This window comes from Triplophysa rosa, unplaced genomic scaffold (genome assembly GCF_024868665.1).
Source record: "Triplophysa rosa unplaced genomic scaffold, Trosa_1v2 scaffold132_ERROPOS191807, whole genome shotgun sequence".
Classification (NCBI taxonomy): Eukaryota; Metazoa; Chordata; class Actinopteri; order Cypriniformes; family Nemacheilidae; genus Triplophysa; species Triplophysa rosa.
In genome coordinates, this window is record NW_026634133.1 from 88,157 (window position 1) to 114,550 (window position 26,394).

At 41.2% G+C, this 26,394-nt stretch overlaps 1 protein-coding gene across 1 annotated transcript in view; it reads left to right on the plus strand.

Moving 5' to 3' along the window:
- Positions 1 to 11,427, plus strand: part of gnmt (glycine N-methyltransferase) — a 65,951-nt gene extending 54,524 nt beyond the window's left edge. The window contains exons 5-6 of the mRNA XM_057326779.1: positions 9,939 to 10,063; positions 10,224 to 11,427. Of these exons, the coding sequence (XP_057182762.1) occupies positions 9,939 to 10,063; positions 10,224 to 10,395 (297 nt within the window). The 3' untranslated portion in view covers positions 10,396 to 11,427. The remainder of the gene's footprint in view (positions 1 to 9,938; positions 10,064 to 10,223) is intronic.
- The last annotated feature ends 14,967 nt before the right edge of the window (positions 11,428 to 26,394 follow it).

Here is a 26,394-nt window from a genome sequence, read left to right on the forward strand (position 1 = left end):
CTTTTATTGAGATATCAGCAGATCATGCAACGCATGTACTTTTCTGAAAATATGCACACAGGAATTGATAAGAGGAATTCAAATTTTAATCTCAAGTATCCGATTCCTATTCCTTTCGATTCCGATCCGATTCCTAGCCTTTCGATTCCGATTCCAAATTGGAATTGATTTTCGATTCCCAACCCTACACCCTACCCAGCCAGCAAGCTAGTCACAAGGGTGTCTACCCCCAATCTGTGACTAACACCTAGGTACAGGACCAGATCTCTGGTTACCATAGCAACCCACACAAAACCATCAAGAAAAGACTCTTTTACAACCTAATTGAATGTAGGGAGATGCACTCGCTTTATTCACTTTGAGGACAGACATACTGTCCTACATACATTTATATAGAAATGTATATTAATTTATAACCTTTCCGTGTTTTGATGTTCTTGTTGTTATGTCTGTCTTAAACAATCCAAAGTAGTTTGAATGAATGCATCTATAACTACTAGAATTATTAGATTTGTAGTAACTCATTTAACCAAGATGATATGTAGATCATGTTTGGTGTCTAGGAGCTGCATTTGTGATTTCCTTATTGTTAATGTTTGTTGTGTTTTGGTAACTCTTTTCATATTAGTTTTATTAAACTCTTAGAAGTTTTCTTAGTGAACATCCAATCAGCTTCCACATGCAAAACACCATGTTGGAAGACAAAGACAATTAACTTTCCCTCTAAAGGTGCCATCTCCTGATTGGGTCAGTCACGTCTGTAGGATGTGACATCCTTACAGTTTAAAAGAGACCACCGTCTCTTCTGTGGTGCTTTTGGGGCTTCCATGGGGCTCCACATCCAGCACCACAAGATGCTGGATGTGGAGGTCCTGGGCTGGTGTGATTAGACGTGGTCTGTGGTTGTGAGGTCGGTTGGATGTACTGCCAAATTCTCTGAAACGCCTTATGGTAGAGAAACATTCTATTCACGGGCAACAGCTCTGGTGGACGTCCGTGCAGTCAGCATGCCAATTGCACGCTCCATCAAAACTCGCGACATCTGTGACATTGTGCTGTGTGATAAAACTGCACATTTTAGAGTGGCCTTTTATTGTGGTCAGCCTAAGGCACACCTGTGCAAAAATCATGCTGTCTAATCTACATCCTGATATGCCACTCCTGTGAGGTGGCAAAGGAGAAGTGCTCACTAACACAGATTTAGACAGATTTGTGAACAATATTTGACAGAAAATAGGCCTTTTGTGTACATAGAAAAAGTCTTAGATCTGTGAGTTCAGCTCATGAAAAAATGGGGGCAAAATTAAAAGTGTTGCGTTTATAATTTTGTTCAGTGTACATCAATGAGCAAAACCTCATCAAAAAGATTATTTTACTGACGATGTATAACTCTGATTTGTTTTATCCACCTTGTTAATGCTCTTTTAGATACTCGTAGTGCAAGTTGGCCTATAAATACGTAAAAAAGCCATAGGCTACATAAGCTGTACTTTGACTTTGAAGGATACAAATTAAAACGATAGAGGGTTCATTCACTGTAGGATATATCAATTGATTGACAGATTGATACGATCGCTTTTCTCATACACATATGCATTGTAACATGATGACTATGTAGTTTTATCTGTTTTTTTCTGAAGGTTATTGTGAGAGTTAGGTTCTGTCAGTTCATTGATAGCATAATGTGATTGTTTTTTTCCCTCTTACAAATGCAATATAAGCATAAAACATTAAGATAGACTTGTTTTATAAATCCTTTAAATGTGCTGTTGTGGTTTGGCCAAAATGGAAGTAATGGTGACTGTTAAAAACACATTAGACACAGATAAAAGTGTCAATCCATGTGGATTTTGACCATAAAGAATGCACTGTCGCTTAAATTGAGTGTGAGAAGCACAGTGAAAATAGACTTGGCGCCGAAATGATTTTCATGCTGCTTACGACTGCTATGCGAGCATGCGCTGCTTACATCTGCGGTATGAATGCTCTTATCTTTTAAAATGAGCGCCGTAAAAAAATACCCGATGCTAACTATGGCGGTGTGAAACGGGCGTTATTTCGCCTACAAAAAGAGAAGTTTTTGTAAGTCTTGCAGATGGGAGGGGGCAAGTTGGGAGTGTTTGAAGTGGCCTACCATCTTCCTGCAGATTTAAACACAGTCTGTGATGCTTTTTTGGCTCAGCACAGACTCATTCACAGCAAGCTGTAAGGTGTGTGTGCCATACAGCCCAAGCTTGAAAGCCCACAGTCCTCCATTGCCTTTATCATATTGCGTGCATTATCCCTGAGGACAACATGCACTCTATCTTTTATTATACTCCACTGCTCGAACATGGTTTCAAAAGCTTGGCATATCACTGTCCCCGTGTGAGATCCGGAGCACTCCTATGCGTGCAGCAGGACTTTTTGCAAATTTTCATCCAACCACTGAGCCGTTAGGCTAAGCATACTTATTGGACTAACGTCAGATGTCCAAATGTCTGTGGTGAAATTTATGTTTAGTCCACTGTTCTCGAAATTATGAATGTGTGTGGTGACCAAATCGTACAAGGCAGGGAGAGAAACATCGGAGAAGAAGCGGTGGCTTGGAATGGTATAATGTGGCTCCACATGCTGTACTAACCCGCAAAAACCCAGATCCTCTACCACGGAGAAAGGTTGGTCGTCGATGACTATAAATTCCATTACTTTTTCGTTTATGGCTTTAGCTTTTTCGCTGTCTCTGGAAAACGTTTTGCAATTTTCAAATGCCTGCTGAATGGGGACATCGACGCTCCGTGTTGTAGGCTCGTTGCTAGGAACTTTAGCTGCAGCTACTGCTACTGTGGCATCTTCATATTCTTTTAACACCACTTCGCCGCGATGATGACCTTTCAAGTGAGATATAAGATTTGATGTGCTTGACGCCTTTTCTCCTCATCTCGCAATCCTTGCTGAACAAGTTTGGCAAATAGCAATAGCATTGTCATCCGCTGCCACCGAGAAAAACTTCCAGACCAACGAAGACATGGTCACAGGATGATGACGTAATGAGCGCGACACAGTTTAAAGCTGCAGTCACTTCCACTCGGAAAGCGGATGAATCAGACTGATTTATTGATTTACCAGCAAGCGTACTTTATCGGATGTAGTTATCAGATTTTATTTATTTATTGGAGCAATAAAAATGACGTCATTTTCACCCATATCGGCCGATAATTTATCGGTCCGATAAATATTGTGCATCCCTAATAGAAACAAAATATTTTTTTCCTCTGAACCCCTGGCTCATGCCGGTTCAAATGCACTATAGACATCATTTTAGGTCGTGAAAAGTTTCCCGCCATTTAGAATTTTTCGAAAAACCTACTTTTTCGAATTCCTTCTAGACGGTTTGCCCACATTTCCATGAAATTTCGTATGCAGCATCTACAGAAACTGCTGACAAAAGATATTAAAAGATTTTAGATTGTCAAATCGGTTCTCATGTAGCACGTCTGTGAATTCGACGGCGAGCACGCCAAAAAGGATTTGATGCTATATCTTCACCAAAATTTCATGTATTGACACAAAACTTGGTACGTCATCGCAGTCATGATCTGGGGTAACATACACAGTTTCAGCACAGCTCCCCCTAGTGGTCCAGAGATATTAAAAATTATTATTTATTTTTGCTTATAACTTTTGAAAACTTTGGTCTAAAATCATGAGAGTGGTCTTACTTGATTCCTTGTGGCATGCAGAGTCAAAGGATAGCCAATGTTCTTCGGTCTTCCATTGTGGGTGTCGCCCATTAGGAATTTTTGTCGTAAAGTATTTTACTTAACTTAATTTTTTTTTAAATGCTTATAACATGAACAATTCGACAATGTCATTCGATTTACATTATTATATTTGTTGGCTCAAGCCAAGTACTTTGATATTAAACTTCACATATTCCACCATACTTCCTGTCCACCATATTGAATTATATGCAAAAAGTTATTTTTCGAACTTTGGTATGTAGCATCTGGAGACAGTACTGACAAAAAGTTAATCAAATGTTTTTGATTAATCGAATGGTTCTCGTATACAGCGTCAACAAATTCTAAGGCCAGCTCGCCAAAGGGTCATGTGGCTGTATCTTCGCGACACTTTTGTGTATTGACATGTAACTTGGTATGCATCATCACTGGTACATCTTGTCTACCTCATTGAAATGTCTTGTGTTCTAACAGCCTTTCCCTGTGTTTTCGAACTTCGTTTTCAAAATCTGATCATCTGACATGTTAAAAATGTTTCCTCGGTCTGCCATTGTGGGCGTCGCCCATTGGTAATTTTGTCGTAAAATGCAGTATTTTACTAACGCAATTGCAAATCGCTACGAAACATGGTATGGTTCATCAAGGTCATGTTCTGACAGAACCATTAAAGTTATAGACCAGCGCCACCTAGTGGTCAAGAGATATAGCAAAATTTATTAAAATGCTTGTAACACGTGAGGAAATAAACATAAGGTTAATCGATTCACATTAGTATATTTGTTGGCTCAAGCTTATGAGGGGCCGTATAGGGTTTAAATCAAACTTCGCTTACGAATACATATATAAAACATGTGCCTACACATATATAATTTACTCACATATATTTACATCTACATTTATTCATTTGGCAGACGCTTTTATCCAAAGCAACTTACAAGTAGGAGAGCATATAAACATTTAGTCAGCACACTAAACAGTACCGTTAGTTTACAAGGCCATGCTACTCTGAGGATTAAAGCTGGAAAGGGAGAGAATTAACTTTTTTTAGACACAAGACATAGACAGTTATTTGTTAGTCAAATAAATGCGGAATATGTATGTTTTGAGCTGTTTTTTTAAAGTTGTGAAGGATGCTGCCGTTTTGGGTGGAGGCTGGGAGTTCATTCCACCACAGGGGAACCGAATGAGTAAAGGTTTTTGCAAGTGATATTAGGTGCCTCGCTGTGATGGAACAACAAGGCATCACTCATTTTTCGACCGAAGTGACAGTATGAGATGTAGACCTGGAGCAGTGAGTTAAGGTAAAGGGGCGAATTTGTTGTTATCGTTCTGAAGGCCAGTGTCAGCGATTTAAACTTGATGCAGGCGGCAACTGGCAGCCAGTGAAGTGAAATCAGGAGGGGTGTTACATGGGTTCTTTTAGGCTGATTGAATATGGTCATGTTGAATATGTGCTTTATAAGTACTAATAAACAGCCAATATGCTAAAAATTGGCATCTAATAAGCAACTAGTTAATAGTGTGAATTGGTCCCTATACTAAAGTGTTACCACACTTTGCTACAATGTAAAGTAGTGAGTGCAGTGTGTAGAGAATTTAGCATGAGCCAAATGGTCGGAGTCATTAAATGAAGCGCCACAAACCCCCTCCACTCTCTTTTGGCCTTTTGATGTTGATTTCAAGAAACCAGGATGGAGTCAGATCTAAATCCAGGGGGCCTGGATTTAGATTGGTGCTCTCACCGAAAGTGTTGATAACACCTTTTGTTTCTCTGTGGGATATTTACGACTCTTAAGATTCAAAGCAGAGGTGAGAAGTCTCTCTCTTTTGTCTCACCTGAAACTTAACATCTGAGGCTACCCAGAGAAACTTCTCTGACAATAGGAACTTGTGTGATTAAACTGTCCTTTTCGATAAATATATCTAAATATCTAGGTTATATGTTGTCGCTCTTGCCATTTTAAATAATCTGTAATTGTTAAATAGGCAAGTTAATTCAGGCTTTGTTTGTATTCGTACCTCCAAATGAATCATGTCTTGATGCAATTCAAACCTTAGCATATTTGATATATAAATGTTTGTCTTTACAATTCCTCCTTGTTTATATATATTGTGTGACCATAGAACATTTTCTTTTCATTATGTTATAATTTGGAATGGTATTTTGTAAAGTTGCCAGGAGGTCATAAAGATGCAAATTAGCTGTTGAGTGGACAAAGAACCTCTTCCCTGCTCAACTCTGATTGGTCGATTCAAACTCAGGTGGGCATGCCCTCTCATGAGGTTAAATATCGAGCCTGCTCTGAAAAGCCTCTCTCCTCTCTTCTGCGCTATACCTGCCTCAAAACTGGTTCGTGGCGTCTCTTCGGAGACTGCCCTTTTCCTCCCACTGGGGGGGTAAGAAGGAACAATGGACTTCTGCTGCCATGCACACCTGGCTAAGCCATGCGATCACGATGCCCAGAACTTTCCAGCTGGACTGCATTCTGAAACCTTTTGAACAATTCCATCTCTACACGCGCATACAAATATTGGTCCAGCACAGAGCTTGCAAGTATCCGATTGTATATATAGAATAGCTGCGTTAAGTTTGTACCTCTTTGTTAAAGATGATTTTTATTGGTGTTCAGAAATCGCTGCCATGCCCTCTCTCTCTCTCACTCACTTTATCTCACTCTTTCTCTCTCCGCGCTCCCTAGCGCGTTTGTGTTTCATGTATTGTTTGTGTTTATGCGATCGTCATTATTTTTACCATGTAGAGTAGAGTTTAATAAACAACCATATATATATTCACCTGTGAGGGGTTTTCTGTGTTCGGCTCATATACTTGGTCACTTAAACTGTGTTTGATTATTGCTACCTTTGCTCTAAATCGTGTTTGGTAAAGTCACGTTACTTATGGCCATGAGATAATGTAAAGTATATAATATCAGTGATGCATTCGCTGGACGAATGCATACAAGTATTGTTATGCTTTATATTACCAATCAGAGACGATTAATAACGATTATTCCATGTATTTTCCTTTGAGCTAAACTAATTCCTTGACTGAAATTGATGTTTTAAATAAGTCATTTCATGAATGTGATCTTGATAGATCTGGTGGGGAACCATATTTGGTGAGTTTAGCTCATCATTATTTTAACTAGCTAAAACCGCTACAAGTGTTTCCTCTACCATTACCTTAGGGGGGGCACCCCGCCACTCCCAACGTCACCTCCCGCCCCCCTTGAAGGTCAAGGTATTTTTTTATGTTGCGTTAGATCACAAGAGAAGTCATTTAAGGTTACCTTTCCTATATAACATGTCTATACCTTGTTCTCGTATTAAGCAAACTAAATAGCATTATGGTATTTATCTTATTTACATGGCGGCATGTCATTTCTGTTTCTACGTGGTCGCACCGTTACAATTCTCCTCTGCTCTCTTTATCGGCGCGCACACACACACAGACACGTGCGCGTACATACACAGGTAAGCACACTTTCACCAGCGGACAGAGAGCGCGTGTGGGAAAATATGTCGTGTCAAACACCTGAAAAGCTGATCAAAAATTGCATTTTCATTTTATCCCTTTCTGCTCCGTGAGCGCTGCTTCTCCCACCATAGACACCAAGAGCAGGTAAATAAATGGACACTTTTTCTGTAACGCTTAAGTAAACGAAAATGCAGCAGTAATAAAGTATTTTTAGCTGTCAGTCAGTTTACTGTTTGCTATATAGGTTTGTGACAGATTATAAAACATAACATCTCGTATCTACATACAGCATTTATGATATTAATAGCATAAATAATCAGCATGTTAAGAGCAATTTCATTGTGACTCATGTTTTAATTGGAAAGAATATTTAGAATCAGTTCTAGTATGAATGGCATGGAAAGGCTGTTAGTAACTTTGTAAGTACTCCTGCTCATGATATATTTATTTCAGTTGTTACAGTTTGTTGTCAGTAGTTTTTTTAAATATTAAAAAAGACCAAAGGGACTTCACTTCAGCACCAGAGCCTACAACACATTTTCTCAGTTACCAGACCTTCTATGTTTCATACAGACTGTGGCTATATAGAATATAAAGTAAATGGTCTGATACAACATTAGATTGATTGATTTAAAATTATTTATTAAAAAAAGTATTGTCCGGACCTCCGCCGCAAAAAAATATTGAGACCGCAGCCCCCCCCCAAAGCCGTAAACCTAGGGGAAACACTGAAGTGTACAGTGTGTACAAAACTGAAGTGTACATCGTGTACAAAACTGAAGTGTACATCGTGTACAAAACTGAAGTGTACATCACATGACACCGGGGAGGGAAAATGGCTAATTGGCCCCAATTTGGACATTTTCACTTGGGGTGTACTCACTTTTGTTGCCAGCGGTTTATACATTAATGGCTGTGTTTTGAGTTATTTTGAGGGGACAGCAAATTTACACTGTTATACAAGCTGTACACACTACAGTACTTTACATTGTAGCAAAGTGTAATTTCTTCAGTGTTGTCACATCAAAATGTATAATAAAATATTTACTAAAATGTGAGGGGTGTACTATCTTCTGTGAGATACTATATTTGCTTGAACATCCGATAGTATACCTATATATGCGAGTAATTTATATACTGTATGTGTGTGCACGTATTTTATATATGTATTCATAAGCAAAGTTTGATTTAAACCCATTGGTATCAAAGTTGTCACATTCCACCATACTTCCTGTCCTCCATTACATTTATTCATTTGGCAGACGATTTTATCCAAAGCGATGTACAAGTAGGAGAGCATATAAACATTTTGTCAACACGCTAAACAGTACCGTTAGTTTACAAGGACATGCTATTATGAGGATTAAAGTTGGAGTAAACAAAGGAGAGAATGAACAACAAGATTTTTTTTTTTTTAAATAACAGCTTCCATGACTTTAACATCGGCTGTGAAAGCTGTTCTGTGTAATACACTGATATTGTGTGTGTGTGTGTGTGTGTGTGTGTGTGTGTGTGTGTGTGTGTGTGCGCGTGCGTGCGTGCGTGCGTGCGGGTTTTTATATGTTAGTGGGGACCTAAACCTGAATGCACACCAACTCATGGGGACTCGTGTCACTGTGGGGACCAAAATTTAGCTTATAAATTGTACAGAACGACAATTTTTGAAAATCTAAAAATGCAAAACGTTTTCTACGATCATTAGGTTTAGGGGTAGGGGATAATATATACAGTTTGTACAGTATACAACTCATTACACCTATGGACTGTCCCCACGGAGATAATAAAACACGTGTGTGTGTGTGTGTGTGTGTGTGTGTGTGTGTGTGTGTGTGTGTGTGTGCGTGTGCGTGTGCGTGTGCGTGTGCGTGTGCGTGTGCGTGTGCCTGTGCCTGTGCCTGTGCGCGCGCATACCTCTAAAACACTTCTATGAAGCTATGGGTTCGATCCCAGGGATTGCACATACTCAGAAACAAATGTATAGTATCATGCAATGTAACTCGCTTTGGATAAAAGCGTCTGCCAAATGCATAAATGTAATATACAGTAAATGTAAGGTGAGCATGCCAAAGGGTCATGTGGCTGTATCTTGACGATACTTTTGTGTTTTGACACAAAACTTAACAAACTGTATACATAATCAATGGCACATCTTGTCTGCCTCATAAAAATGTGGTCACTGCCCCTAAAAATGTGGTCACAGCGCCACCTAGTGGTCAAACGTTATAAGCAATTGTATTGCGTTCTAAGTGCCTTTCCGTATTTAAACCTGTTTTTTTTTTTTGATCATCTGACATGGCCAAAATATTTCCCTTTGTGCCGTTGCAGGGCTTGACAGTTGCTGTAATTGTTCACATTTCTGTTGGATGACTTTGTCACTCTTGAGGTTTGATTTTATTGAAATTAAACAAACACTGGACTGAAATGGCCACAATACATCTAGAAATGCTGATTTGAAATTAAAATTTGGAACGGTCTCTTAATGTTTACACATGTAGGTATGGATAGTGTACGTTTGGGGTTTAAAAAGCTTGTGTAACTCTCATAATTGTTGCTGTAACAGTGTTGTGCAATACTGTTACAGCATCATAACTGCAGATCTTGTTACCTTTCCACAATTTTCCACTTAGTCTCCTGTTTTTACACCTTTATAATTTTTCTTTTTTCTCTTTTTTCTGGTTTCTCTGTTTTGCAACATAATAGTTCTATTAAATTGAATTGAAATAATGTTTGTGTTTTAGAGTGACCTGAAACAGGACATCTCCACCTCTGTGCTGTGGGTTAATAGCAAACCTCACATGATCACACTGGACTACACCTTGGAACTGCCTCAGCCAGAGGGCGTTCAAACTCCCCCTGAGACAAGGTACTGAGACTTAAGCTTCCCATGGGGTCAGGTTTTTTTTGGTCGTGGTAACTTGAGGGCAAATAATGGCAATATTAGTTATATATAATCATTATAATGCATATAATAATATCAGGAATTTTATACATATATTTGTGTGTGTTTTCTCTTTGTCCTGTAGTAAATTCCGCCTGTCATACTATCCACATCGTCTGGAAAGTTTCAAGGAGATTTTAGGAGGATCCTTATTTAATAAGTGTGAGCACAACGTATATGGTGACTTTAAGCAGCACACCCCAGGGCAACAAGAGACACCCTGTTATTTCATCCATGTAGTTAAAAAGACAGCTTAAAGCTACATTAGTTGACATTTAATTTCCCCATTACTCTGCCCTGCTGCTGCTATCAACAAAAACAAGGATATTTTAACACATTATGAGGTCATATTGTGTATTTTGAAATACACATTATTATGTTTTGAAAGTGAAAGTTCCATTTAAAAATTTGGGATTTGGGATCTTTGTGCTTTATTTGGACAGATTTGAGTCTTAAATACTTAGTTCTGTTGCTTAATATCTTAACTGCTTAATTACTTACTTTTTTATTATAGCCTTAATTTCACATTCTCGTTACTTTATTTATATTTCTAGAAGGCTAATGTAAAAACCCTAAACCGCAGGTGTCCAAATTTGGTTCTTAAGAGACACTGTCCTGAAAATTTGTCCTCAAGACTTGCCTCAACAACTAGTATGCTTAGTAAACCTTGATTAGCTGGTTCAGTTTAATTGGGTTTGGAGCCCAACTCTGCTAGACAGTGACCCTACAAAATCGGACACCCCTGCCCTACATTGTCTGAAAAGAAATGTGCACACCTAGTTGACTTTCAGATAAAGGTGACCTCTTAATGTAGAACTGCTTTGCTCATCATTTTTACTTCTCTTTGAAAATTGGATTCTTTGAAAATTGGACTCTAAAAAGTGATACATTTTAAAGAATTGCGTGTTGTTTTTTACGCAAATGAAACAATGCAAATGCATTACATGATTTAAACATATAATAGTTAATTTTTCCTAAAATATTAGAAATTGTATTTCTGGCATAGGTGTACTCCAAAAACGTGTTATAAAGTTTATTTCTGCTATAATGTTTCTATTAAAAATAAATATCCAATTGATTCATTGTCCTAATTTTATTAGTAGTGATATGGGTACATATAAACTCAGCAAAAACATTTGACGAATAAAAAATGGAATCATGCAACCCTGAAAAAGTTAAAGTTTCTGGTGTTTACAGTAAGTACTGTAGTGCTTTTCACTGTTGTTAAAATGATTATGAGCTTTGCTCACCTAATAAGATTTTCCACCAAGATGTAATCTACAGTGGCAAGAAAAAGTATGTGAACCTTTTGGAATTTCATGGATTTCTGAATAAATTTGTCATAAAATGTGATCTGATCTTCATCTAAGTCAAGGGTATTGACAAATAAAATGTGTCTAAAATAATAACAACATTTTTTTGATATTGTGAACAACCAAAACAAAACTCATAGTGCTTGTGGAAAAAGTATGTGAACCCTTGAGTTAATGACACCAAAAAAGCTAATTGGAGTCAGGTTTTAGCACACCTGGAGTATCGTTAAGATAATAAGTTTGGAGGTGTGGACTACAGCTACTTTGACTGATAAAAACCCCTCAAACTTTTGCTCTGCACAAGAAGAACACATTTATGTGAGCCATGCCTCGCCAAAAAGAGCTTTCAGAGGATCTACGATCAAGAATTGTTGATTTACAAAGTTATTTCAAAGACTTTAGAAATTCACCAGTCTACAGTTAGGCAAACAATCTACAAATGGAGACACTATGGGACTGTTGCTACTCTACCAAGAAGTGGGCGCCCAGTCAAAATGACACCAAGAGCACAACGAAGAGTCTACAATACATAAAACACTGAACAAGCAGGGTATCCACAGCAGGACACCACGAAGGAAGCCAATGCTTACTAAAAAGAACATTGCTGCAAGCCTGAAGTTTGCAAAAAAGCACATTGACACTCCACAGCGGTATTGGCTAAATGTTTTGTGGACTGATGAAGCTAAGATTGAACTATTTGGAAAAAACACACAGCACTACATCTGGCGTAGAAAGGGCATGGCATATCATCATGAAAACATCCCAACTGTAAAGTATGGTGGAGGAAACATCATGATTTGGGCCTACTTTGCTGCATCAGGGCCTGGCCAGCTTGGAATCATTGAGGGGAAGATGAATTCCCAAGTATATCAGACAATTCTTCAGGATAATGTGAGAATGTCTGTACTTCAGCTGAAACTGTGTAGAAGGTGGGTGATGCAACAGGACAACGACCCAAAACACCGGAGCAAGTCCACAACAGAATGGCTTCAGAAAAACAAAATCCGCCTTTTGGAGTGGCCAAGTCAGAGCCCAGACCTCAACCCAATAGAGATGCTATTGATTGACTTGAAGAGGGCCATACACATGAGACATCCAAAGAATATGACAGAGCTAAAGCAGTTCTGCCAGGAAGAATGGGCTAAAATCCCTCCTCAACGATGTGCAGGTCTGATCCACAGCTACAGGAAGCGCCTGGTTGAGGTTATTGCTGCCAAGGGGGGGTCAACCGGTTATTAATTCTAAGGGTTCACTTACTTTTTCCACTGCCATTTTGAATGTTGAATGAGTGTGTTCAATAAAGACATGAAAGATCAGAATTTCTTTTGTGTTATTATATTTAGACACATTATGTTTGGTCAATAGCCTTGACTTTTTAAGACAATTTTTTTCAGAAAACAATGAAATTCCAAAAGGTTCACATACTTTTTCTTGCCACTGTATATGTAGCGATTTGGAAATGTTAAATGTGAGCTTACTCACCCTTTAAACGTGTAACTTAATATCTCCACCAGGTCCAAGAAGGACCGAAATAATTGAAACAAGTTATTTAAAACATCAGTTTCGGTCAGGGAATCATTGGTTTAGCTCAAAGAAAAGTATGTATAATAATTGGCATGAAGTATACATATATTAAGATGTCTGATTAGCAGAAGTGATAACAATATACATCTGTGACATTATTAACTCTACAAGTTATCTCTTGGCCAAAAATAACGTGTACCTACTTAGAGAGGTAACATAGATCAAACACATATTAAGGGCCCAAATAATGTGAGCAAGCAAAGAAACCATCATGAGTGAATACATGGGTATTTATTGAACTAACTCTACGTGAATAAACAATTAGGCCTAGACATATACGACATATATGGACAAAACACATAATACAGAAACAAACGAAGCATGAGAGAGAGAGAGTGTGGCAACCTGACAGCTAAACACTTCTGAACATCAGTAAAAACAATCACATTTCAAAGATTGACAACGGGCTCGACTTAACGTTGCTAAGATTAAATGAATACTTGCATTTTCTCAGTGTGCAAAGCAAACATCCAGACCGTCTGTGAGTCCAGGTGAGGGCAGATAGAGAATAAAGGATGGAGGGTAAGACCATCTCCAAGGACCCCCTCCCCCGGAACAGGGAGGTGTGAGGAAAGGTCCAACAGGCAGCGATGCTTTTCAGAGAGAGAAGAGCCAGGTGTGGGGTCCTCGATCGATATTTAACTTCATGAAAGGGCATGCCCTGCGATTTTGAATCAACCAATCGACATTGAGCAGGGGAAGGTTCACTTCCCCCACTCACCAGCTAATTTACATCTTTATGACCTCCTAGCAAATTTACAAAATACCAGTCCAGATTATTATATAAAGAGTATGAAGTGTTTTATGGTCACACAACATATATCAACAAGGAGGAAATCAAGAGACAAACATTTAGGTACCAAATATGCCAGGTTTGAATCACATTAAGTTATGATTCATTCTGAGGTATGAACACAAACAAAGCCTGAATCAAACGTGCATATTTACCAGTTACAGATTATTTAAAATGGCAAGAGTGCCAACATATAACAGAGATAGTTACATATATTTACAGAAAAGGACAGTTTAGTGTAGTTTGGGTCAACTACAGGTCTTAAAGGGGAGATTTTTTTCTACTTTTACACAAATGTAATATAAATCACAGGGGTCCACAGAATGTGTCTGTGAAGTTTCCGCTCAAAATTCCACACAGATCTTTTATTATACCATGCTCTATTTGCCCAGTTTTGCATGCGAGGAGAAACGCGCTGTTTTGGTGTGTGTCTCTTTAAGTGCAAATGAGCTGCTAGTCTCTGCCCCCTTATCAGCAGAAACCGCTGCCAGGGCTGTGAGCCTGTGCTTCCAACGACAAAATAAGAAATAAGGGTCACATAAAGTGAATGAGAAACAAGATCTCATCTTTAAACACCAAACACATTGTTTTCTATAAGCGAACAGACTCCTAACAAAGGCATCACGTTTTCTATACGTGAAAACACACATGACAAACCGATCGTGTATTTACAAACCATACACACTACTTTCTACAAGTGAAAGTAGCCTACCCAAGAAAGAAGAGTCACAAAGCGAATGAGAAACTACTATGTCTCGTCTTTGAACACCAAACACATTGTTTTCTATAAGCACACCTGTTTCCCCTGGGGCCATTCGCAAAGGCGCTCCGGTCCCTGTTTGTCTGGTCACGACCGCTTTCAGGAGTGAGACCTGCGATCGCGTCACGAGGTTTCACGGGTGAAATAACAAAACGGGAGGGTGAACTGGGGAACCGATTATAGCACCTAAACACAGAAAAAGTCGTATTTTTCGTGAAATGTCCCCTTTAAATCTCTCTGTTAGGCCCCACCTGGATCCTTTCACGCCTCCTCTGCTTGCTTTGGAGCTCAGGAGGGATCGTAAATGTCCCATGGAGGGACCACGAGGTTATCAATGCTTTTGGGGGAGAACCAACATTAACCCAGGGCCACTGGAGCCAGGCCTTTGATGTTGACATCAAGAGACCAGGACCAAAGGGGGTGGGGGTTTATGGCTGTTCTTTTAATGATCCAGACACAAGATCCAACAATTTAACTTTGCCAGGCTCTACAGTACTGTAAAGGTGGGATTACACTTTAATCTATATTAAATCAAGATTTATGTATTAATTCTCTATTAAACTTAAACAGGGTGTAAAACTGTTGAGGGTATTGGCCGATGATATCATGGAAGAAACGTTGATGCAAGAGATTCCTATCTTATCATTTGGTTTAGACACGCTGCAAGTAGTGCTGTAGTACTCGAGTCCGGTCTCGGACTCGAGTCCGGACTCGAGACGTTTTTTAATGGTCTCGGACTTGTCTTGGACTCGTTGGTATTTGAACTCGGACTTGTCTCGGACTTGGTCATTGGTCTCGAAAATGTTCTAGTCGGTCTCGTCCGAGTCCAGCGATATATGTTTTATTTTCTCCTTCAAAACAAAACATTGATCCGAAAACTAATGATCCGAAAACTGTTGCCGACTCTCGACTCTAGAACGAGAGCTGCGCGTGCTCATAAGTTCTCTTTTCACACAGCAGTTCAGTTCAGTGTGTGCTGTTGTTGTAACTAAATAACTCTGGTATATTGGTTCAAGTTCGCGGGACTGTCATGCACGCCAGAAAGTGAATAACTGAATTAATTTGTGGATAATATTAAGTGTTTACGGGAGACGCTAAACGGGAACGATTCAGCTGAACTGGTTCCACCGGTTCACTAAAAAGAAAGAACCGGTTCAAATGAACGATTCGTCCGCGGCGCGAACCAGCATCAATCATTCATCAGGCACGATGTCAGCGAGCAGCAGCATAATACAGATTGGTTTTAGAAACCATAATAAATGTATCGACAGTGCGCTTAAAAGGAAACTTTTTGCAACAAAACTTTCCCCGAAACATGTTTCGTAAGACACCTGCAAAGGCATCACAAAGAGAGGTAAGTTAATGCCATGTTTCAGAGTTAGCATTGCATTTGAGTATTTTAGAAAGTTTGGAAAGTAGGGCTTAAAGATAAGATTGATCGTATTTTTATTGTCATTGTGATGAACATGTTATTTAAGGATGGGCACCGACGTGCTTATAAACGTGCTTATAAAAGAGCCGTTGAGCCTCTGCTCTTTCAAGCAGCTCCTCTATCGAACATGCACGTGCACGGGCAGGCGCGCGCACGCACGCACGCACGCACACACACACACGCACAAAAGTGTTCATTGCTGCACAACCTTGCTGTTGGGAGGGCTGATAAAAAAGTTCCTTAAAAAAGTAATAAACAGTTACACTTCGGCTTTGTGACTTTAGTGCTATAACTATATAGTAAAAATAAAATGACCTTATTTTATCTGCTTTTTGATCATTACAAACAATAATGAAAATGATTATCTTAGAATAGAAGATATGCTGTCTCTTGCATCACATAAATTATCAATAGTTAAGTATGTGGTCTTGTAGTCATGATTTTTTTCTGTCTCTGTCTTGACTGTCTCAGTTGGACTCGGTCTTGACTTGGACTCGAACCTCTTTGGACTCGGACTTGACTTGGACTCGAACCTCTTTGGACTCGGACTTGACTTGGTCTCGACTAGTCCTGGTCTTGGACTTGTCTTGGACTCGACAATGGTGGACTTGACTACAGCCCTAGCTGCAAGGCAGAGGAACAGACAGAGACCCACAGAATATGTTGGGAGGATCCGACATATGTTTCAGATTTTTTCAGCAATGGTAATGACCTTCCTAGACAAACGTGCTCACATCTGTACAGATTAGACACATGCAACTAAGACAAAAAACATTAAGGGTTACAACTGAATGTGATGGTTTCACTTCGTTCTTGTCCAAGGCAAAAACAGGAACTTCTGCTTTCAGCTCTCCAGCAGCAAGTGGCTCAGATGTCAGTGCGAGACCCAAACCGGAAACAAGGAAGAGGGTCTCAGTACCGCAGAGGCCCTCCCCAAGGCGTCCTTGCAGAAGTAATGTGTGTAACTACTGTGGTAGGATGGGCCACAGATTGTAGGAAGAAAGTGAATTATGAGAGAGACAAAGGGTTTAAGAAACAGGAACTGATATTATATATAGAAATAAGGATATGGTAAAAAACTGGCCCGCATCCTATTTATCCTTTTGAAATCTGGCCCTTAAAGAAAAGTAGTTGAAGACCCCTGTCCTAAAGGATAGAGCATTTGATTAGGTTAGGCTCAAAGAGCATAAATACTGTTTCTCTCCAAAGGCATTTCATTGGAGATGCTAAGATCTGGTCTTGCTTTTAATTTGCATTGAGAATTGTTTAAGAAAAGTGGGATGATTTTGGTTTTGTTTAACCAGTGTCTATGATTAAATCAGTATTAAAGTGGAAGTTCACCCAAAAATCAACTTTGTGTGATTTTTTTACTCACCCACATGACGTTAAACATGTTTAGAGAACTTCCGGCATCTTCGGAGCACAAATAGAGATATTTAGGTGACATCCAAAAGATTTCCTGGCCTCCTCATAGACATCATGGTGTCTGTTTTTGCCAAGGTCCAGAAAAGTACCAAAGACATCGTTAAATTTGTCCATCCACGCATAGTGGCTCAGTTTAATTTTTTTTAAGAGACGAGAATGCTTTGTGCGAAAAACAAACCAAAATACTGACTTTAATCAATATATTCTCCTCTGTCTTGTCAGTGTATGGCACGCGTTCACGAGAGCACTTCGTCGTCTTCTTGGACGAGAGCACTTCAAAAGTAGGTTTGTGCACTGAATGCCGCATGGTGTTTGCCCCTATTGGATGCCGGCGCTCTGACTCACAACGCGGAAGTGCAACTCTGTGTTTACATGCAGAAGACGAAGAAGTGCTCTCGTGAACACGCGACATACACTGACAAGACAGAGTAGTATATATCGATTACAACGCTTTTTGAGGTTGATTAACTATTGCCGTGCATGGATACCAGACTGTGCATGTCATGACAAGGGCCTGAGATGTATAATAAAACATGGCATGGGTCCAAGGGACTCATTGGCCTGGACTGCAGAAGCAGAAGAACATTTTCAAACATTAAAGACTGCTATCACATGCGCTCCCACGCTGGGGCTCCCAGACTATACAAACTGTTTCACCAAATGCGGGGAGGCTATGGGTGTTGCAATGGGGGTTCTGACCCAAGAACATGGCGTTAAACCATGCCCTGTTACTTAATTATCCAGGCAATTAGACCCAATAGTTCATGGCATGCCTTTGTGCTGTGGCTGCAGTGGCGGAGATGGTTATAGATGGCTGAGAAAATTGTTTTATACTATCCTTTGATTTGTACACCACACACCAGGTGGCAGCCATTTTGCACAATTTAAAGACACAGCACATGACGGCCCAGAGGAGGTCAGGCTATGAAGCAACACTTCTAGCCACAGAAAATGTAACTATTAAGCCGACTTAGGTTTCCAGACCAGCGATTCAGTCACTGTATGGCCTATCCACATTGATAACTTAGGTGTTACCTTATGGATGCATGAATTACATTGAGAGCTCCACTTCAGCCAGGGTCTATCTGAAAGATACGCCCCTGAATGGGGGGAACACTTGTATGTAGATGGCTCATGTTCCTAGCCATCTGATGGAGTGTATCTGTGTGGATATGCCATTGTGACACAGTAAGGTGAGAGGGTGTAGGCATATCACCTAAACCATAACTCAGCACAGACTGCGGAAATAATTGCATTGCAAGAGCCTGCAAGCTCTCAAAAGGCAAAAGAGCCATTTACAGTGTGATCCAAGATTTTGCCAATACTTGGGCGAGATGTTATTTTCAGACATTCGAGGGTAAACCAATATCACATACAGAGCTGGTAAGAGATTTGCTACGGGCAGTAATGCTGCTATCTGAACTGGCAGTGGTGAAAGTGAGGGGTAATGCACAAGGAAATAACCCAGTAACCATAGGCAAAAGAAAGGCAGACGAAATGGCCAAATAGGCCACGGAACATGGAGAGTTTTCCCCACATCATAGAGCGCAGAGTAGGGATATAGAAACAATGATGTTTTCACATTTATCATGCGTGCCAGACATAGACTTGAAAATTTTGCAAAGCCAACCCACAGAGGGAGACATTTAGCAGAAAACGGATGTTTGCCAGATGCAGATGGTTTGATTAGAGATAAAAAACATCAGTACCACCAGAGACAGTTTTGGTAATGCCATTCTGCTAAGACATTACCATGGCATTTTGCACAACGGCGCGTATAAAGTCACACAGACAATGAATCGCCTGTATTCTATAGAGGACACAGCAAAAATGGTCAAACTAACTGTAGACTCGTGTTTCACATGCGCCAAAACAAACCCCACAGAAAAAACGGCACACGACTCATTAGCATTTCTAGGAGCGACTTTTCAGTGTCTCCAAATTGATTTCACTCATATGAAATGAGTGAAGTCGGAAATCTAAAATACATGCTAACTATCGTGGATAGGTGCACGATAGTTGCACTGAAATTGTTGTATGTGCCAAAGACGATGCAAAAATGGTAGTTAAAATACTATCGAAGAAGTAATTCCGCGTTTCGATGTACCCACGATGATGGAAAGTGACAGAGTCACGCCATTAAAGTCGAAAGTGTGACCGAATGATCAAAGATAAGATAACGAAGACCTGTCTGAAAACAGGCAGAAAATTACCGGACGTGTTAACAGCCATATTGGCAGAAATGAGAATGACCCCATCCTCAATGACCAAATATTCTCAGTTTTAGGTATTGTTGGGTAAGCCTTTCATGACCCCGTGGGTCAAAAGCCGTGCAGGCATTTATTTTCTAGTAAACATTGAGGTGATCCTGGATGATTATGTGGTTTCCCTCAGTGATAAACTGAATTCTGTATGTGCTAATGTTTCTTTTTATTTCCCTATTCCGTCAGATAAGCCCACCCATAACTTTGTTCCAGACCAACAGGTGCTGATTCAAAGTCTGAAACCAGTTGGGGTCGGAGAACCAAAATATCTGGGGCAAGCTACTGTGATTACAGTGACAAGTGTGTGACAGGGCACTGGTGAGAGGGCTTACGCCAGATAGAAGATCCTTGCTCTTCTAGTGGCTGAGGGGGCCACCTGTTGGCTGAACATTGGTCCTGGGCAAATTTCGTCCCATTATTAGCTTCCAGATCACCACTGAAGGTTCCCCTGTGATATATTTGGATCCAAAGCCAGTGTTCAGGCTATTAAATTGATAAATAAAATATGACTCCTGTCTAGATCATGAAGATCCACCACATTCACATGTTTACAAATTGAGGTTGAAATTAAATTTATGAATGACCCCACACGATTATATTATGGTATAGAAGCAGAAATGAGAGGTTTGAGACTAATGACATTATGAATGAGGCTGGTGTTTGTGTTATTGTTGGACATAATTGTTGCATTTATATCCCAGATAATGATTCGGATGGACATTTTATTGATCAAGGAATCCAGAATATCACCAAAGCAATTTCTGACCTGACAAGCAGTGAAAGGACTGGAAATTATTGGGATTGGAGTTTCAAAATCGAAGAGCAACTGATCTTAATTGTTGTTATTATTTCATGCATTATGGTTTTGCTTGTTTGTGACCTTGTATTAGGGCCATGATTTGCCACGCATTAAAATCATCCATAAGTGTGTTTATGAAGGGTGGTCATGTTGTACACACCAGACCAGGAGTATAGGAGGCCACGAGTCCGCGTGAAATCCGAGGACAGAGGTAAAACATCTGTTCAGATCGGATGTAGTCCTCTGATTGAGTATTTTCTGTATTATTTTCCATATTGACTCTTACTGTTTACAATTGGTGCGGGAAACTAACTGGTAAGTCATAAATGACTTAAAGGGGCCAACTGTTCGATTATTTAGTTCCCCGCACGAATGAACATGGGCAAGGCAATGGGGTCGCTGAATGCGCGCTATATCCTCTAGAAGCCCTTTTGGTGCAGAGGATGGCGCATACAGTGAGGATGACGGAATTTTGAGTCTGCCCTTATGAAAAATCCCGAACTACACCATATCATCCAGCTGGCAACGGCCAGTGTGAACGGTTTAATCGAACCCTCCATAACCTCCTTCATATTCTGCCTGTTTCCAGGAAGAGAGATTGGGTAGCCTGCCGCCCACAGGTCCTGTTTTCTTATAACACCACTCCTCATCAGGCTACCGGTGAGTCTCCTGATGTTTGGCTAGGAGCCTAGACTCCCAGTTGATTTTTTGTTGGGCAGGATTCAGGAGCCTGGTGAGGGTGGAGTTCATGAATGAATGATAGAGCATCAATGTGGATTAATGTGGCATTTGAGGGGGCACTGGAGCGTTTGAAGGGTGCTGCCAAATGTAGTAAGGAACCGCACATCCATGACACACCACTGAGGGAGGGTCAGCTGATTTACCTTTGTAATTATGGCGCAACAGGGCGCCATAAGATCCAGGACCTGTGGAGCTCGGTGGTGTATGATCTGGGTAGGATTAAGCATGTGCATCTTCGATGAAGATTCAAACGCAACAGGACTGCCCAATGATTTGTGGTCCCAGTAGTATTGAGGTGCGCAAAGTCCGTGCTGACTCAGTTTCGGCAGTGGGACGCAATGCGTCATCGGATCACTCGGAACGCCCGTCCCTTGTCCTAGGAGAGGGCCCCGGGTCCGGTGTGTGCCCGGACTCAGGTCTTTCCCCCCTGTTATGCTGCGGAAAAAAAAGGCTGAGGGCGAGGAGTTGGGGTGGAGGAGGGATGCTGCGAAAATGTAGAGAGAATGAGGGTAAGGCATCTTGTCTATTTGTAGGGGTTTTCTCCCGGGCTTAAAGATGGATGGTGAGATTGGTCATGCAAGCCAGTCGGGTTAGTTATCTGCACATGCTCCTCCTGAACTTTGTTAATAAAACATCATTTTACGAGTTCGCCTCGCATATAATAACTACAGATGGTGGACAAATATTATGCATATTTGGCGTGCTGTCCTGGGGAGAGGGCTCTGAGATCGGTGGTTCCTCTGAACTCAGAGCGCCCGCCCCATGTCTGGGAGAAGGCACCGGGTCCGGTGTGTGCCCAGACTCAGGTCGTTCCCCCCAAAAAGATGCAATTGGCGTGTGACAGCAGCTGGAACAACGTGATCCCCAAAAGAGGCTGGCTTGAGGTTGATGGCCCTTTGCTAGTCTGTGAGCGTGCGGAGTATGGAAAAGGCACCTGTGGGAGTGACACTACTGCAGTAGTGCTGGGTGCAGATAGGGCTCCGTGGGAGCGAATGGGAGAGATGCCCTCTGAGGAGAGGGTTGAGCTCCTGGGGGAAGCTGCAGCGGCCTCGTGGAAGAGGACTGGACTCCTCTGGAGAGAGCTTTGCTGTGGCAGTGATGAAGGAAGAAAGAAAGCTCGTCTGGGAGCGGCACTGCTGCGGCAGTGCAGAGTAAAGATAAGGCTCCTGCGGGAGCGACACTGCTGCTGCAGTGCTGAGTAAAGTTAGTCGCCTGTGGAAGCAGGGGTAGGGGAAGCTGCGGCGGCCTCTGGGAAGAGAACTGGGCTCCACTGGAGCGAGCGCTGCTGCGGCAGTGATGAAGGAAGATAGAAGGCTCCTGTGGGAGCGGGCACTACTGTGACAGTGCGGAGTAAAGAAAAGGCTCCTGCGGGAGTGACACTGCTGTGGTAGTGCTGAGTAAAGAAGAAGGCTCCTGAGGGAGAGAAGGCAGGGGCTGCAGCAGAGCGAGATAGAAGCGCGACGATGCTGGCTTCGAGAGTGGTGTCTGCTGCAGCAGAGAGAGAGAAGGAAGCATGGGCCCCTGGGGGGCGGTCGCTGCGGCGATACAAGTTTCGAGAGTAGTGATATCTACTGTGGTAGAGAGAGGTGAAAGCACGGGCCCCTGCAGGGGCGGTCCCTGCAGCAATACTGGCTTCTTGAGTAGTGGTGTCTTCTGCGAAAGAGCACGAGATTTAAGCAATGGTGGTGTCGCAACAATCATTAGAGACTTTCTTACTGTAACTCAGAGAACAGTGCATGAATTTAAATCATTTGAAGTGCTTGCATTGAACATAATTGTTCCAAGCAAGTAACCCATTTCTTTCTCTTGCATTGGCTCCTGTGTATAGACCCCCTGGGCCCTACACTGATTTTCTGAAATAATTGGAGGACTTCTTATCGGACCTATTGGTTATACGTTGATAAAGTATTGATTGTCAGAGATTTTAATTTCCATGTAGATAGTGCTTACGTAGATAGTGGCATTTACAGAGCTACTACACTCACTGGAATTATCTTGCTTGTTCTATAAACACTATGCAATGTGCTGTGTTTTACCTTTTCTGTGTTTTTCTGTTTTTCTTATTTTCTACTGTAAAGCTGCTTTGGAACAGTGCACATTGTGAAAAGCACTATGTAAAAAAAAGAATTTAATTTGATCGAATTGAAGCACGGGCTGCGGCGGCGATACTGGCTTTGAGTTGGGTGGTGTCTTGCTGCGGCAGAGCGTGAGATGGAAGCATGGGCCCCTGCGGGGGCGATCGCTCCGGCGATACTGGCTTCAGGTTAGTAAAAGTCTGCTGCGGCAGAGCATGGGAAGGAAACACGGGCCCCGGTGGGGGTGGTTGCCATAGTGTTACTGGCTTTGAGTTAGTTTATGTCTGCTAGGGTTGCACGATAAACCGGTTCTGGAAATTTGCTGGAACATGATAGATTTCAAACAGTTCAATACCAGAATTTTGCTTGTTTCAGTACTTGAAAAACTGCTGTTCCAAAGCTCACCGCTATGCGGCAGTATGCCACAGAACTGACGCAGAACCGGCAACATGGAAGAACAAGATGAATCGTTGTACACAAACTTTTGAGACCATTTAAACTGAGACACTGTGAGTGATTTATTACAAATTTGTCTCTTTTTACTTAGCTGAGAGATCTTTGGAACTGCTCCGGGTGTACGTGTGTTCACGACTTGCTGTGCGTGTGTTCACTACTCTCTGGATGGGTTAAATGCAGAGGTCACATTTCGGGTATGGGTCACCATATCTGACTAATAGGTCACTTTCACTTCACTTCACTTTAGATTGTTTTACAGTGTAACGTATATTCTACATGCTGCGATGCGTCTGTGCATCCCCATTCAACGGTATAAATAGCATATATAACTTTATCTCTGTTCCAGACATCTCAGTTAGCCTACTAATCATCATGAAGTTCTCTTTCGCGTCTTATATATGTTCTTATACTGTCAAATACACACACTGTTATGTCAAAAACACAAAAGTTTCACATAAGCACAGTCTTTTGGTATCGAGCCAACACTAATGTCTGCTGCGGCAGGGTTTGGGATGGGAACGCGGGCCCCTGCGGGGGCTGTCACGAGTGCGATACTGGCTCTAGAATGAAGGCGTTGGCTGCGGTAGAGTGGCGGGGACAGGTATGTTGGTGGTCGTGGCCAGTGCGCTGGTGCTAGATAAAATGGGCGATGAGGGTCTGATGGGCTTCTTTGATTAGTGAGGGATCAGACTGGATGTGCCTTTTGAAAGCTTCTGACGACCAGTGGCCCAGAGTTTGAATCTGGGGTTCTGAGAGGCCTTTTTCGGGCGGTTATGGTTGCTGCGCCTATGCGAAATGAGTGGCTGAAGAAATGGCGTGCTACTGCAGCCTGGCGACCAGAGGCCCTTTCTCGTGAGGGCATGCGCAAGTGTTTTATTGGGACGAGGTTGTGATCGAATGTGGTCTCATGTGGCCGGACCTATATACTGAAGATCTGGGAACATTGTCCGCTTATCTGGCTGGGGACCGCCCAAGAGCCTGTATGACTGTCAGGTATGCAATGATGTTTCATTTCGCACGGCAAAATGTTTATGAGCGTAGAATGTCACTGCAATGACAAACCGTTGTGCATTCACTAAGGTTTCAAAAGTTTATGACAACCATTATGAGTTTGTGTCATGAACCTCGCATGCTTTTAAGAATCCAGCGTTTAGTCGATCGTGATGAATTCTCATTGTCATTAATATGAACACGACTGCTTTTTTATTCAGTTGGATGGCTTTGTGTTGTTTCCGGGCGGTCCGTTAAAGAACACAACCTGAATGCCACCCAGAAGCATTGTTAAATTCAACCACTCACGGGACGACTTACTAGAGTTAGATAAAGGAACAGAGGGAAAAAAAACAGAGGATAGAGATAAAGATATTTTTTGAAAATAGAGATTGTACTCACCCGGCTTCTGCTGCAGTTAATATGAATGCTTTCATATGCAATGGTTGCTGTATGGTGCTCCATTTCGATGCGACTAATTGAAATCTATTAAACTTATTGTTAAAAATAGTAATAAGTTATATTAGGGTAACGTGGGCTTGTTTTTTCCAGGTCTATGCAGAATTTAAAAGAATCACTGGAGGAAACTGCACTAAACTTTCCACAAAGCCTTGGAAGTCCGTGCTAAAGATTCAATTCAATTTTATTTATATAGCGCTTTTCACAATGTGCATTGTTCCAAAGCAGCTTTACAGGAGAAAATAAGAAAAACTGAAAAACACAAAAAAGGTAAAACACAGCAGTGCATGGTGTTTATAGAACAAGCAAGATTATTCTAGTAAATAATAGTAGTATAATCATATACCTTGTGTCAAAAGTTTGATTGATAAATGACCCCACCTGTTGACAGGCCTTTGACCAGTCACTCAAATGGTGACTTTTATGGCCTGTCAATCTTGATTACATTTATGTTTTATGGCTGTTGTTGGGGACTCCTCTGTCCCCCACCCTTCCTTCAGTGGGGCTAACTACCTACACACCCCCTCATCACTCCCTAATCAAAAAGTGTGTTTTTCAGCCTGTTTGATTTTACTATAGTCTATTTGTGAAAGACGGTTGTGTTTGTAAATGAGAGAGAGATAAAATAAATATTTATGTGGGGTTTTCTTCTAAGAGTGTGTTGTTTCCTTGTTTTATGGCTTTTATCATGCAAAAGAGTGAATTGAGACTTGAGGTTTGCAATCTTATCAAAGTGTGACTGTCCCCCTACTATCCCAGGCAAGTCATTTTGACCAGTCAATCAAATTAGGCTGGGTTTTTTATGATCTGTCAGTCTTGTTTGACAGTTTATATTTTATGGCTGTGTTGTTGTACCCCCTGTAATTGTCTATCTATCCCCTGGCCTGGGTGTGTTTTGTATGTGAGGTTTTCTTCTAAGAGTAAGTTGGTTCCAGGTTTAAGATTTTTATCTGATAAATGATTATTGTGTTTGGGTCAGCATTTTATCATTGTGGCATATTTGAATCAACGACATGCCCTGACATGTTCTTCCTGGTCATGGAGGAATCGGGGAGTGTTTTTTGTTAGCACCTCTAAGGGGTGCGTTTCTAACAAATGGTATAGTCTTAAGACAATGAACCAAAAAAAGGTTTGGGTTTCCAACCTGACTGATTTTCTGGATATG